At 39.6% G+C, this 16590-nt stretch overlaps 1 protein-coding gene across 1 annotated transcript in view; it reads right to left on the reverse strand.

The window, feature by feature from the left end:
* Positions 1-5786, reverse strand: part of HIBADH (3-hydroxyisobutyrate dehydrogenase) — a 108946-nt gene extending 103160 nt beyond the window's left edge. The window contains exon 1 of the mRNA XM_007466086.1: positions 5484-5786. Within this exon, the coding sequence (XP_007466148.1) occupies positions 5484-5574 (91 nt within the window). The 5' untranslated portion in view covers positions 5575-5786. The remainder of the gene's footprint in view (positions 1-5483) is intronic.
* Positions 5787-16590: the final 10804 nt, after the last annotated feature.

Raw genomic sequence — 16590 nt, forward strand, 5'->3', positions numbered from 1 at the left:
AAACTGTACAATTATAGATGTTTGAGTATGTAGAGAGGCATGAGGAAACTGATGGGGGAGGGGTGAATGGATACATTCACTGTCTTGATTGTGATGATGGTTTGATGGTTTCACAGGTATATACACGTCAAAACTCATCAAACTGTAAATGTTAAACAGGTGCAGTTTATTGTAAGTCAACTATATTGCAATAAAGCTGTTTTTAAAGAGTCAACATGTTTACAGAAAAAACAAACAAGAGAAGACATTTCTCAATCTAAAGATACTAAAGTGATATATCAACCGAATGCAATGTGTGAAGTTTGAATGGATCTGGATTTGGGGCGGGGGGAAGTCTTATGACATTCTAAGGAAAATTATGAAATTTTAAATATGAGCTGTATATTAGGATGATACCAGGGAAGTGCTAACTGTCTTAGGTAATGGTAATTTGGTTATGTAGGAGACAGTCTTTCTTAGGAGATTCACACTGAATCATTGAGGGTTTAAAGTGTCATAGTGTCTGCATTTTAATTTCAAATGATACAGGTGGGATAGGAATATACTTGGAAAGAAATAAAGCAAATATGGCAAAAGGTTGGTTAACAACCGTTGACACTGAGCAAAGGGTACACAGATGTTCATGGCATTATTCTTTCAATACTTTGTTTGAAATTGTTCATAATAAAACAAGGGGGGAAAACTTAGCACATCTCAAAAAAAATCACAAACATGACAAAATACAAATAACTAGGAAGAACACTTGCAACACACGATAGAAATAGGGCTACTTTACTATATATGCAAATAACTTTAAAATCTGGAAGAAAAATCTAAATAATCCATTGTTTTAAAGTATGCCAAAATCACAAAATGACAGTTAACAGAAAATATTAAAAAAAAAACTTTGAAAAAATGCTCAACTTCTGTCATAACTAGAGTAATGCAAAACAAAGCAATGTAATACCATTTTCACCTATCAGCTGGACAAATGTGTTTCTTTGATAAACTCACACCTAGTTAGAAAGGACTGATAAAACATATACTCTCATACACTGTAGAATTGTATTTTATGTCATCCTTTTAGAGAGCAATTTGAAAAAAGGATCTACATTTGAATTTTATTATAAAATTTAAATTTAAAATGTACATACCTTTTGACCCAGTAATTCCATTTGCAGGAATTTATACTATACGTAAGGGGTCGACACACTTTTTCTTAAAGGGTGAGGGTGTAAACAATTTCAGTTTGGGGCCATGAGGCCTCTGTCACAACTATTCAACTCATCCACTATAGTTTTAAAACAGCCATACACAATATAAAAACAAGTGGCTGTGCTTGTTTTCCAATATAATTTTATTTACAAAAACAGGGACCCAGCTATTGGGCCACAGTTTGCTGACCTCTACTATATATAAACTCTGAACAACACAAAAATATAGTTTACTATAGGAATGTTTGTAACAACAGAAACATTATAAATAACTAAATACACATTATTAACAGAGCACTTAATTTTTAATAACTAAATATACATTAACAAGGTACTTGATAGTTCATAGAAAATCAATACAATGAAATAGTATGTAATGTTCAAAAGAATGTGATATATCTATCTAAAAGCATAAGGAAAAAAATCTCCAGGACACGTTATTAAGTGAAAAAAAGCAACACGCAGAGCATTATATATAGTAATATACAGTATATGAGAAAAAAGAATACATAGGCATTAAACATTTTCAAGTTTCTGTAAGATGCTTAAGAAACAGCAGTTACAGCCAGAAAGTTGGACTGATGGGTCAGAGTTAGAGAAAAGACTCTTTTACTTTTCATTTTATAACCTTTTGAGTTTTTACCATGTGCATATAACTTTTATGACTACTTTTATAATAAATGAAATAAATAAATTGGCACACAGTGAGTGTTTAATAGTGTTATATGAATGAATTACTAACTAGAGAGAGTCTTCATCAAATGAGGATAAAAGTCAGCACTGAAGCAAGAGTAAAGATAGTGATAAAGTGGATCCAGCAAAGGTAATTTGTATTGCAGCAACCATTAAGCAAATGCTGCAGGTTGACTCTCCAATATCCTTTCCTCCCAGACCTATGGTGAAGTTCCAAATTATCTAAACCAATTATGGTACCTCCATCTCTCTGCAAATGACTGTTCACAGATTGGCAGCCCTAAGTAAAAGATTTAGAAATGCTGTGAAAAATCAGAGTATGTAATAGGAAATGAACTAGAGATTAAAGAAAAGATTGTATCTAATCAGCAAACTCTTGTGACTCTCAGTACCACTACTTAAGCGGCAGCCAGGAGGAAGAAGAAACTAGCCAGAAAATTTGGCAAAGTTAGCTTCTAAATTTATAGATGTAAATTTACAGATTATGACCTTTTCTCCAATGGGACATGGACAAAGTTATCCATATCTTGGTAACATGAAGTGCCACCAAAAATCAGGCGACTCTAAGTTTCAAAATACAAAAATTGGTAATAGGTATTATTTTACATTTCTAAAAGTTTTTTTTTCTCTCATCAAAGTAATTCATTGTAGAAAACTGAAAAATACGAAAAAGTATAAAGTCATAAGGGAAAAAGTTAATCTCACTACACAAAAATAATCAGTTAGCATTTTGTATAGCCCTTCCAGTCTTCTGAATGCATTTTTTCATTATGAGACTCTATACTGTATACACAACTTTGTGTCCTACTTTATCACATATTATGTCATAAGCATTCTTTTTGCTTTAATGCTAAGAGTTACTAAACTAAGAGTAGTGACTTACTCTATAAAGGCCTTTATTATTTGGGTCAAGTTATTTTAGAAATACAGTTGACCCTTGAACAATGAGTAGGGTTGGGGCACTGACGCTCCTCACAAAATCCAAGTATAATTTACAGTTGGCCCTCCACAACCTGCTCCAAATCTGCAGGTGAAACCAACTGTAGTACAAATTTATTGGAAAAAAATCCATGCATAAGCTGACCCATGCAGTTCAAACCCATTTTGTTCAAAGGTCAACTGTATTCTCCTTATGCAATTTCACAAGTTTAAGGTCAACTTTTGGTCCCCAGAATCATGTGCAGCTTTTCAGAGTTTCATGTGCAACCCTAGAAGCTAATGTAGAGAGGAAAAAAATGGCATATATTTGATTTATACAACGAGTTATGCTGTTTTGAAGGCAGATTTCATACACACACAAAGAGCCAATAATAATAAAGAACTGTATTCCCATTTCTGTCTATAATGCTGGCTAATTTTCCCACTCCACTTTTGGTCAGGTGGTCGCTTTAAGATGATCTGTTACAAATTATTTTTCCTTGTACTTGTTAGTGAATCAAATGACTGTAGAGGGTCAACATCTGTCATTTTTTTGTCTGTACAAAGAAGTCTGAAACTAAATTTAATTACCTTTTAAGATAAAACATAAAACTTACTTTTATTAAATGGTGATGAAATAGTAATGTATGAAAAAATAGTAATGCATGTCTAGTTTAATAGTTCTCATTTTTCTATTTCCTTTTCAGTGCTTTAAATATTTTAAAAGTAAGACATGCTATTACCAGCAACTTTTAGATCTCATTTTTTTCAAACTAAATAACTGTATAGATCTTTATAATAATACCCTCCATATGATATAAACATCTTAAACATACCATGGAGACAAACATCCCACAGAATTCAGAACACTAAATAATGTTACTATTTGAACACAGTTCTTTTTCTTAATGTCCCTAGACTCCAAACTGGCACATAATTTTTCTTTTAAGACTCCAACATCAAAAAAGTTAACACTTTTGTAGTAAATTAAAATTAACAAAAATGTTTAAAACAATTCCACAGAGTAAAAACAATTACTGAAGCATTTTAAACAATCATCACACACACAAAAAAATTTTTTTACTTTGTCATAAATCTATATTCTTACAATGTATTTGGGTCAAAGAACAAGATTATATGCCAAAGTAGTCTACCAGCATTTCAAGGTAGGCCTTTCCAGTCTACAGAAGCATTTATTATAGTCACAGGCCTCCGACTCTTCTTCCATGAATTTTAAGAACTTTCCTGTAACTCTAAAAGGTACTTCAAGGGTTCATTAAAATACCGTTAGAACACCTTGTAAAACCACTAAACAGCACATATGTCTTCCTTGACTAATCAAAACTGAAAGAATTGTGCATTCATGTGAAAACTGGTGCTACATTTACTACTGCAGAAAAGTGATTTTTTTTAAGTATCTCCAATGTAGGAGGCATTTTTTGTAGTTCAATACATGTAGCTCAAACAGTGGTTACACTCAAGTTTGGCAATTTCTGTGAGTTTGTATCTCATTACTGTGATTCTGTATCAGACATCTGTTCTCTCCCATCACGTGGAGCTTTCCCGTTTAAAGCCAGAGAGGAAATTCACTCTTCTGCTTAGATTTTTACTGAGGGGGAGGAAGGGAAGCTGTTAAGAACTCAATTCCCAGCCTTTTTTTTTAAAGTAAAGATCAGAGAAAATTAATACCAAGGCTTTTTCAATCTTGCAAGTATGAGAGTGCTAAATAGTGCATTTTCAAAACTAAAAATTTTACAGGAAGACAATGGCAGTTTCCCCACAAATCAACCTATTTTCCAATTAAAGAGGAATCCTGCTGTAGATGAAAAGTGCAGGAATCATAAAGAATCAAGGACTACTTTCTAGATCCTGCTGTAATATCCTAATTCACTAATCCAAGGGGCTTTAGGTTCTTCCATCTGAAAAATGAAAGATTAGTTCTCTGTGGGTCTAAAAACTGCCTCTTCCTAAATCGATGGTTAGCTTCCATAACTTATAATGATATGAGGGGTGGGAGGGGACGGAAGCAGGATAGGTTCAGGCCACAATTTTGAGAACGTTGAAAGTATTCTGGTTAATAATTTGACAGAAGTACCATCTTCAGGTAGCCCAGTTACAGAGAAGCGGTGGAAGCCCGCCTGGCCGGTCAAGGGTGACTTAAAACTTTGCTGGAAAGACTGATCACCTGATTTGTAAGACTTCACTTGTGTAAAAACATCAGAAACAATTAAGGTGATTAAAACAAAAATCAGGGCTGCGGCCGGAGAGTGCGCCCACCCGGGGCGCTGCAAGGCCAGCCAGCGCTGCAAGGCCAGGGGTCGCTGGGGTGGGTAGGGGGTAGCCCCTGGGGCTGGGCCCTCCAATTGTCCTCAAAGCCCTAACTCCAAAGAAGCAGGACTCGGACCCAAACACTCCTCTCTCTACCCCAAGCTCTTCCCATTCCTTCCTAAGTCCCAAAAGGACGCCGAACCCCATTCATCTAGATCTGGGTGGGGAGAATGGGGGGAAGCACTAGTGGCGCGGGCCGCAGAAGAGGCCAGCCTTGGAACCAGTCAAAATGTTGGGTTTTAAGCCCCGATCCAACCGCAGCGCCTCCGGTGAAAAGACCTCTTCAGCCATCAGGGCGCGCAAAGCAGGCGGCCGGAGGAGGGACTGGGGAAGAAGGCGCGAGGTCCTTACCCGCTGCAAGGCTGGCCACTGCCGGTTGCTGCCGGCGGCTCCAGTACCGGAGGCCGGAGGCGGCTCCACGGAGCCGTAAGGAGGCTGCCATGCTGCCCCTGCCCCGCCTCCCCACGGTGACCTCCGCGGCTCCCAGCTCACCCACTGACTGCTAGGGTGCGTGGTGCGGCGGGCGGGATCGGCTGCGGCGTGGGGCCGCATGCGCACGCGCTCTGCCGCTCGGGGCGGGCACCTACCCGCGAGGGGAGGAGCGCGGCCCCGAGAGGCGCGGCCCGGCGGGACATAGGACGTCAATCCCCTTACGGACAGGGAATCAGACCAATCAGAATTCCCACATCCTCCGCCCTTTGCGAACCACGAATAGGAGGCCTTCTCGGAGTAGCACATCCGGAGCCCTGGCCCCGCCCCCAAGTTCGTCCCTCATTTACAGACTGAGGGCTGGAGTCTCCTTGTTTACCAAAACGCAAAGGGTGTGTGGGAGGCTTCGGCTGTCACTCACGACCGCCTCCTTGGAGCATCTGACCCTCAGAACCGCCCCCTTGGAGTGTTGTAACTGCATGTGTTGCTTCCTTGCAGTCAAGGGCATAACTTTGACTCGCGGCAGCTGCTGCAATAGTTAAGCAAGAGCAGAAATTCCCAGTCCTTACAAGTACAGGGATCCACTTTTAACCTCAGTAAAACGTGGGTCTCTTGATGTTAGCATTTGTATTTTTAGTGTCTGTTCGTTGAGAAACGTTCACAGAAATCTACCATGAATGCAATAACTGTTTAAAATTATTTGATTTTATTTTACCCAAAAGTTTCTCCATGAACTTGAAAAATTGTAGGAAAACAACTTAATATTGTTTTCTTTGAAGGATAGAATTGCTAGAAACTTGCACTTTCTATTCCAGTATATATTTCTCTAATGTTTGAAAATCCTGCATCCATTTCATAAGTAAAAACTAAAGGTAAATGAAAATGCAGAAGGTAATGTATGTGTGTCAGAGAGAAGGAGTCATTCATTTCTTGTATCTGTGCTTGGTGTACATATTTGAATCTTTGAACCCTTGGGCGATAGCGGGGTTCTCATCCTCTCTGAGCCCATGAAAGGGTTGGGAGCCATGGGCACACCAATGAAAGACTTGCAGTTTTTACGGAAAGGTAGTACAGGAGGAAAGAGTGAGGAGTGGCTAGGGAAATAGGAACCACTCCCCTGAATTCATTTTATTTATTCACGTGCCTAGGTTGTTCTTAACCTTTTAATCTGAGTAGCAGAATCAACAGAGTTGACTTTAACCTTTTTTAACCTCTGCCCAGTCACTCACAGGTGTTGAAAGTACCTTAAGGAATTGGGTAATTTCCAAGGAGGCTCTCTCAGTGTTCTTGACATGCTAGCAATGTTTCCAAAAACTGGTTCAGAGTGCAAGATCCACATTTGTAACTGATAGAGAAACAATTCCCTTCTTTGCCTTTTTCTCCACCCTAACCCTCTACTCCACACAACCCAAAACTCGAGAAAAGGAGGAAGACAACAAAGAAAAACTTATTTCAGGTATTGGGGATAGTCTCCTAGATTTGGGTCCCTGCCTAAATCTATTTATTGCTTTCTGGAGCATTTCCTACTTGATCCTCTCTTCCTGGTTTATTGAGTTTTAGCTGGAATAGACCTCCTGCAACCAATAAACGTAGCCGTACAGGTTTCTATAATTAACTGCTGAAATGCTGTCTGCCTTTCAACTATGTGAACCTACATAGCAGAGCTATTTACAACACAGGCGGACATATCAATTGAACTCCCAGGTTTATATCCTATAAGGTTTATATCCTAAGGTTTATATCCCTATCCTCTTGAGATTTTATATCCGATCAGATGGTTTTTGTCATTTTTATTGTGAGCTACTGTTTTTGTTTCTCTCGGTTGTTTACAGGGCTCTCCTCTCGAAAATGAATATTTCTTTACAAAAGTCTGCCTCTTATGCACAGCATTCTCCTAGGACTGGAAGGGGAGAGAAGAAGGAACTCAGAAAGAAGAGGAAGCAGAGATAAAGCTGCACATGAGGGCTTTTCAATTTGCTTTTCTTAAAAAACCAAACCAAACCAAACAGATGTGCTGGCTTTGAAAAGGGAGTGAGCAGCATTGAAAGTTTGATGATTTTGGCTCAACTAGGACCAGGGGATAAGTTATAATTTCTCCATATTCCTACATCATGTGTTTTAAATATCTCCTCGTGGTAGCCCTATATTGATTCATAAATTAAGGCTCTAAGATTTTCATAAAAGTTTTCTCATAAGTATTATGATTTTTTTAAGTAACTGTTACTATTTGAAGATGCTTACAGATCTTATTGGATCTGAAAAGGCAGTTACTCCTTATGGCTGGCTTTATTTGATTGCCTTCCTGATGTCTTTGTTGGAAGGGCCCTGTAACTTCTCCCTAAGTCACTGCCAAGTAGTTTTGCTTGAAGTTGTGTTTCAATGCATTATAGGCTCTTTACTTCTGCTTCTGGGAAGAAGTGGTGGATATATTTTTCTCTGTTCCTCCCACTAAGTACAACAAAACTCTGGACATTATATCTAAAATAAATATAATGAAACTGAGTCCCTCTAAAACCAAATTCCCTTAGTAAGTCTATGATTAATCTCTCTACGCAAACCTTTATTCCCTTTCTTGTCCTACCCCTGTACCCCTCAAGATTGAGGAGTATCAAAGAAAAAGGGGAGTTTGAAACTGATCAGGACCCTGAGGGGCCTTCCCAGGTACATAAGCCCCTCTATGTCTTCCATTTCTTGTTTGCAGGAAAAAAGGCTTTAGTCTCCTAGGCCTTTCCTGTGTTCCAAAGAGCAGGCTCAAGCAGTTAATGATTAGGACTGTAGAATCACTGGACTCCCTCCTAAAGGGATATAGATAACAGTCTGATGCATATCTTTAAGTTGCTCTACAGACACTAAGACCTTCACCCAGGTGGAGGATGGTGACTACACCCTGACGGCAAGCAGGTAGACCCCAGACTGGTTGGGATGAGAAAGCTGAGATTCCCAAAACATCATCTTGTTATTTCACCACCAACTGATCAGAAGAAGCTGATCATGCATTCTACAGCCCTCTACCCTAACTGTCTTTAAAAACACTTGCCTGAAAGCCATCGAGAAGCTCAAGTCTTTCTGAGCATGAGCTGCCCATTCTACTTGCTTGGCACCCTGCAAATAAACCCTTAACTTTTGCTGCAAACACCCACCCAAGTCAGAGTTTGGCTTTCCGCACTGTGGGCACACAAGCCCTTGCTCTGTAACAATAAGAAGATTCTGAAAGGTGGAGAAAAGAAGGCATACCAGCTAGAGACCACAGGGTCCTAAGAGGAACACAGAGGTAAGTTCTTGGGTTTTCATTTAGCCTTTTATATCACATACTAGGTACTGGAGAACCCAAAAATCGTAAACCCAAAATTGCTAAGAGGCACAAACCAAAATGCCCCAGGAAAAGCCTACTCTCTTTAGCCAACAGACCAAAAAGGGGCAGCATAGCAAGACAGATAACCTTTAGAAAATAATCACACTACTGTAGACAAACACTGCATAATAAAAACCTATGGCCCCACTCCCACCCATGCTGGCAAAGGCCAGGTGAGGAGCCCGCTTCCACATGCTAAAGGCCATAATGAGACATCTCAACATCCTAACGCCTCAGTCCCCCTACACCTCAGTCCCACTAGTGTGGTATCAGAGAAGGCCACGTAAAGAGCCAGGACCTTTCCCATTTCTGGATGGTAACAAGTACCTATCCACACATACTCCCCACACCCCTGTCCCCAAGGTGTCACTGGAGACCACATGGGGAGCCTGGACTTCCACCCCCAACTGACAGTAATGAGGTACCCCTCCCTCTCCTGGCTAGGGTGGAGTCAGAGTGGCCTAGCGGAGAGGCTGGACTTCCTCCACTACCCTCCCCACCATGGTGTCAGTGGAAGCCACGTGGGGAATGCTCCTACCCCTCTTAGCTAGGGATGCGTCAGTGGAAGCCCAGTGAGGAGTTGAAACTGCCACTCCCACCCGCCAGTAATGAGGAGGCCCACCCCCACCCCATAGGTGTCAACAGAGGCAAAATAGGGAGCCTTCTATCCCCACCTGGCAGTAACAAAGACAATGCCCTGGGACTTCCCTGGTGATCTGGTGGGTAAGACTCCACTCTGCCAATGCAGGGGGCCCAGGTTTGATCCCTGGTCGGGGAACTAGATGCCTCATGCATGCTGCAACTAAGAGTCCGCAGGCTGCAACTAAGAAGACTGCAGGCAGCAACTAAGAAGCCCGCATGCCGCAGCTAAAGATCCCACATGCCAAAACTAAGACCCAGTGCAGCCTAAATAAATAAATAAATAAAGACAATGCCCTCCTCCGTGCCCTTGCCAGAGCAGTGGCAGAAAAAGCCAGCTAAAAGAGGGGATTAAAATAAGATCCAGAGTGCCATAATATCTAAAACATCCAGGTTTCAATCAAAATCGTTCATCATACCAAGAACCAGGAATTGTGCAAACTAATGAAAAGGAAAATGTCAATACAAAGGTGACAGAAAAGTTAAAATTATCTGACAAATATTTTAAAGCAGCCATCAGAAAAATACTGTGATGAGTGGTTAGAACACACTTAAAACAAATGGAAAAAAAAATAGTCTCAGCAAAGAAATAGAGGATATAACAAAGAAATAAATGGAAATTTTAGAATTGAAGAATGTAATAACTGAAAAAAAAAAAAAAGTGAACAGGAAGCTAGAACAATAGAAATTACCCAATCTCAACAACAGAGAGAAAATAGACGGAAAAAAAACAAAAAAACAAAACAAACAAAAAAACAAGGCCTCAGCGGTGAAAGTGACAACAAAATATCTAACATTCATATGCTCAGAATCTGGGAACGAGAGGAAAAAAGACTTTCCCAACAAGGCCCATGCTATCTAATCATTTTTACAACTGTCCCCAAGCTATTATTCTTTTTCACTCACCTCCATGATAAAATGATACTATCTCCCTTGCCAGATGGCTCTGAACTCCCAGGTTCTCTCTCTCTCTCTCTCTTTCTCTCCCTTTCTTTTCCACCACAAGTTCTGATATCCATTCTCTACCCCCTACTCTTTAGGACTCAGTTCTAAATGACCTTCCTCGTACAAACTCCCAGTTATAAAATATTTCACAGGTATGAAATGTGCAATGTGGGGAATATAGTCAATAACAGACCTTATGGTGACAGACGGTAACTAGATTTATCATGGTGATCATTTTGAAATGTATAGAAATATAGGATCACTATATTGTGCACCAGAAACTAACATAGTGCTGTAGGTCAATTATGCTTCTAAAACAAAGTCATAGAAAAAGAGATCAGATTCGTGGTTACCAGAGGCAGCGGGTGGGGGGTCAGGGGAATTAGATGAAGGTAGTCAAAGGCACAAACTTCCAGTTATAAGATAAATAAGTACTAGGGATGTAATGCACATCTTGATAAATATAATTAACCCTGCTGTATGATATATATTAAAGTTATTGAGAGTTAATCCTGAGTTCTCCTCACAAGGAAAAAAAATTTTTTTTTCTTTTTCTTTTATTTTCTATCTATATTAGATGATGGATGTTCGCTAAACTTACTGTGGTCATTTCATGATTTATATAAGTCAAATCATTACGCTGTACACCTTAACCTTATACAGTGCTGTACGTCAATTATATCTCAATAAAACTGGAAGGAGGGGCTTCCCTGGTGGCGCAGTGATTGAAAGTCCGCCTGCCGATGCAGGAGACGCGGGTTCGTGCCCCGGTCCGGGAGCAAAGTTATAGAGACAAGATCTTACATAGAAGCATACACATATACGCTCACAAAAAGAGGTAAAGGGGAAAAAATCATAAAACTTGCTCTCCAAGTCCACCTCCTCAATTTGGGATGATTCGTTGTCTAAAAGAGGGAAGGAAGGAAGGAAAGATAGAAAGAAGGTAAAGTATAATAGAGTTCTTTAAATTAAAATTAATTATTAAGGAAAAAAAAAAAAAAAAAAAATGGAAGGAAAAAAATAAATAAATGACCTTCCTCAAGAAATTATTTTTTGGGGGGTGGGGGAACGGACAATAAACAAGCAGTCAAGAAAATGATCGAGGGTGGTCCAGTGGTTAAGAATCCACCTTGCAATGCAGGGGACGCCGGTTTAATCCCTGGTCGGGAAACTACGATCCCACATGCCTTGGGGCAACTAAGCCCTCGGGACACAACGACTGAGCTCCTGCACCACAACTAGAGAGAAGACCACGCACCACAAGGAAGAGCCCACACGCCACAACAAAAAGATCCCGTGTGCCGCAACGAAGACCCGATGCAGCCAGAAAATAAAATAAACATTTTTTAAAAAAAGAAAATGATAAAGTTTGGTTAAGAAACTATATCTAAAGGTACTTTCAAAAATTGCACCAGTTAGCATCAGGTTTAGCTGAATGAAACAGAAAGGCAAATGATAGCAGTCTGGTTTATCGTCACATAAAAGAAGTCTACATGTAGACAAACCAGGGTCATTATGGCAGCTCTGAGTTATCAAAAACCCAGGCTCCTCTTTTAGTTTTACTATCTAGCACTGGTTTCTAGCTTCATGATTACTTCACCATCCATGGTAGCTGCTGGTGATCACAGATAACAGAAAAGGAGAAGAAAAGGTAAAGGAAAGGGATATGCAGTGGAGAGTCCTCGTTTTCAGAATTCTTCCTTGTAAGTCCCACCCAACAATTTCCCTTCCCCGCTGGGCCAGAACTTAGTCACTTAGCCATTCTTAGCTGCAAAGAAAGATTAGAAATGTAGTCTTTTAGCTGAGTGGGGCAGGGCAGGGGTTCGGGGGTGGAGGGAGGTGGAAGGAGAATGGATTTGGAAAGACAATGACCAATCTTTGCCACAGGCAGTTTCAAAAATATTTTGGAATATAAAACATTGATAAAATAATCAAATTGTGTCCCAAATGGAGAGTATATCTAAGTACATACTGTTACATTTGTTTAAATGGATTAGAGGGGCTTCCCTGGTGGCGCAATGGTTAAGAATCCTCCTGCCAATGCAGGGGACATGGGTTCCATCCTTGGTCTGGGAAGATCCCACATGCCAAGGAGCAACTACGCACGTGCACCACGACTACTGAGCCTGCACTCTAGAGCCCGGGAGCCACAACTACTGAAGCCGGTGTGCCTAGAGCCCATGCTCCGCAACAAGAGAAGCCACCACAATGAGGGGCCCGCGCACTGCAACAAAGAGTAACCCCCACTCACCACAACTAGAGAAAGCCTGTGTGCGGTGGTAAAGACCCAACGCAGCCAAAAATAAATAAATTTATAAAAAATAAATAAGTAAATAAATGGATTAGAGTTTGTTACATATATACATATTTATCAATATGTATATGTATACATAGGTTAGTATATACATATACAACTCCTTGTTCTGGCATCTGAGAGGGCCCAGAAACAATGATGTTCCAGTAGCAAAGAGCATACCTAGTATTTTGTGTTTTCCAGCTACATGTCTACCTTTGACTGTGGTGGTCAATAACTATCAAACCTTATAAATATGGACTACACAAGGTTATTGAATAAATTTAATTACAAAGGTAGGTACTATTTTTTTTTTTTTTAACTCAGAAGGATGAAAAGCTACAGAGTAACAACAATGGCTGTCAACCTCAGACAGTGACGGAGCAAATTAATACATGAACACGACTCTAGACAGGTTACGAAACTGGAGCTCCAAGCAAAATATGGTCCCTAAAATGTACTACATTGCTTTTTTTTTCTAATTTAGTTTTTAAACAAAGTATAGTTGATTTACAATGTTGTGTTAATTTCTGCTGTACAGCATAGTGACTCAGTTATACACATATATACATTCTTTTTTATATTCTTTTCCATTATGGTTTATCCCAAGATATTGAATATAGTTCCCTGTGCTATCAATAGGACCTTGTTGTTTACCCATTCTATGTGTAATAGAAACTATTACTATGTGTAATAGTTTGCATCTACTAACCCCAAACTCCCAGTCCATCCCTCCCCCATACCCCTCCCCCTTGGCAACCACAAGTCTGTTCTCTATGTCTGTGAGTCTGATTCTGTACAGTGCTTTTAAAAACTGGCATCAGAATGCCTTTGAACAAGTCATGCATTCACCAATATTCACGTCATATGCTTATATAACCTATTGGCCCTTTTGTGATTGAGGATGCAGCACATCACTTTTGCTCTATATCCAATATTATCAATTATAACAAAAATAACAGAGGTTTTTGGTTTTACTTTTGTTTATTTAGTTTTGCTTAAGGCTATAATTACCAGAGACCCATGACATAATTTTGGTAGCCTTCGGTCACTGTTTCCTAGTCAGATTATTTCTGTATGGTCCAGTTCATCTACGAAGATCATAAAGCCATGGTTTGGAGTCCCAAATGCATGTTAGAACTTTTCCAAAATACCAAAGCCCAGGCCTCATCCAAAAGCAATTTCTGGGGTGAGTCATTGGGCAACTGGATTTAGTTTTTTAATTTTCTCAAATAATTCTGCTGCAGAATGAGTAGTGAGAGTGGCTGCCATATAAGGTAAAACTATCTTAAAACATGAGAGATGCTCAGGAACTAGTCATGCTGGCAATGACAGTGGGCATACGGAGAAAGAGACAGGTAGGAGAGATATCTGGGAGGCAAAATTGATAGTACCAGTTACTTCTGGAAGTTGAAAGAGACTTGAAAGAGAAGAAAGAATCGATGTAGACTTCTAGGTTTTTGGCTTGGGTGACTGGGTAGATGAAAGTGCCATTTCCCAAAACAGAGAACTGGGTTATGTTGAGTTTGAAGTGGACGTGTCCGGGGCAGTTGGCCAGATGGAGAGTTGAAGTTGGGCGTATATATTTGGAAGTCATGGGCTAATAGATGATAATGAAAGTCATGGGTGTCGATGGGGTCCCTCCGAACATTTCTACAGTGGATAAAACTCCAGAGAACACTCTAGGGTATGGATGGAAGAATTAGAGCATATAAAGACCAAGAGGGAGAGTCCAGAGAAGGAGGGAAATGAGGACAGAATGATGTCAGAGAACTTAAAGTAGGAGAACAGTTCAAAGAAGGAATATTTCCAGTGTCAGTTCTTATCAAGTGAGGGTTGTGATAAGCACGGAAAAGTCTTTGAAGGCTTTTGCAAATAAGAATTACTGTTGCCTTTGGTAAAGGAGAGCAGTTGCAGTGAAATGGTGGGACCAGATCACAATAGATCGAGAAGAGAATGACAAATGGCAAAATGGACAAACAGAGACAACGAATATCATCTTCCCCCCCCACCCCGCCCCCAGGAAACTTGGCCTGTGAAGGAAAGGAGAAATTAGCAGGAAGTAAATTCAAGGGAGTTTTTAATTTGTTTTCTTTTTTTTTCTTTTATTGAAGTATAGTTGCTGTACAATATTATATAAGTTTCAGGTATACAACATAGTGATTTACAATTTTTACAGGTTATACTCCATTTATGGTTATTATAAAATATTGGCTATATTCCCTGTGTTATATGATATATCGTTGTAGCTTATTTTAGACCTAGTAGCTTGTATTTCGTGATTCCCTGACCCCTAAAATGGCCCTCCCCCCTTCCCTCACCCCACTGGTAACCACTAGCTTGTTCTCTATATCTGTGAGTCTGCTTTTTTGTTATATTCACTAGTGTGTTGCATTTTTTAGATTCCACACTATAAGTGATATCATAACGTTTTGTCTTTCTCCGTCTGACCTATTTCACTTAGCATAATGCCCTCCAAAGCCATCCAGGTTGCTGCAAATGGCAGACTTTTGTTCTTTTATATGGCTGTGTTTGCTTTCATTTTAAAGAGAAAAGAGATTTGAGTATATTTAAATGTTTAGGGGGAAGTCAATAGTGAGGCTGAGTTGAAGGAGGGGAGTTGATGCAAGACAGCTTTGGAGGTTATTACTGAACAATCCCCAGGATTCTTTCCTCCTTAATTCATTTAACTTAAAGAAAAATACTTCCCATTTAGTTTGTACATGTAAGACCTATAGTCAGAGAGAAAGCACATAGAGAGCCTCAGTTAATAAGGCTGTGGGTCTTCTTTCCAGCAACCACACAAATTTGGAATGATACCAAAATGTAAGCATAGTTATATATAATAATTTTTTAAGTACAGATCAAGGCAGGAACACACAAACATCCAAGATGACTATTTGGCAGCAAGAATTTTAGAGAAAGAAAGTTGCTGTAACCTTTTCTCTTATTACTGAGTCAGACTTCCTCTGTATACGGGTAACAGTTCACTTATAGTTCGAATCAGAGGGAGAAACTAGTTAATAGGTCTTGTTATCTCATGGTTCCCCTTTTCTAGTACCAGATGATATGGAAATAACCAGTAAGTTCAACTGAAGCCCTGGATTAATTAATGACCTTCTGCTCCATATACTCATCCCTTAGAGAAATGAATCTTGACATGCAGTAGCATTCTGTGTGCTCTTAAGCATGTTTCTTCTTCAGATCTCTGTATAACTTTGATCAAAGCACATATTGAGAATATGTTTATCCATTGCTCCAATTTTTTTGAAAAGCACTTTGAAAAACTTTTTTAAAAACCACACACCCTTTGACCCAAAGGATACAACCCTAAAAATCGATCAAAAAGAAATAATGGTAGATATAGAGAGAGGTGTTCACAGAAGTGCTGTGCATAAAAGAGGAGAACAATTCCAATGTACAAAAGGAAGGAATAGATTAATGCATTCTGTTACATATACACTGCAGAACACTGGCCCCCGATGTCTGTTCTTCCCTTCTTCCAGAATAATAGAATTTCTAGCTAAAAATATGGTTAGTCAGCATAAAAACTAAATTGCCCCAGCTTCTTTTGCAGTTAAGTGTGGCCATACAACTGGAATAAGTTCTGGACATTGGGACATAAGCAGAATAGAAGCCACCTTTAGTAGGCACTTGGTATACACTTTGTCCCTTCTTCCTTCATCCCACTAATTGAAACTTTGATGTGACAGCTGACATGCTATCCTAGACTATGAGCACAGGCCTATGACAAGGAGTGGCAGAGCAAAGAGATAAAAGGAGTGCCCAAGTATACCCAA

This window comes from Lipotes vexillifer, unplaced genomic scaffold, assembly GCF_000442215.2.
Source record: "Lipotes vexillifer unplaced genomic scaffold, Lipotes_vexillifer_v1.1 scaffold150, whole genome shotgun sequence".
NCBI classification, from domain to species: domain Eukaryota; kingdom Metazoa; phylum Chordata; class Mammalia; order Artiodactyla; family Lipotidae; genus Lipotes; species Lipotes vexillifer.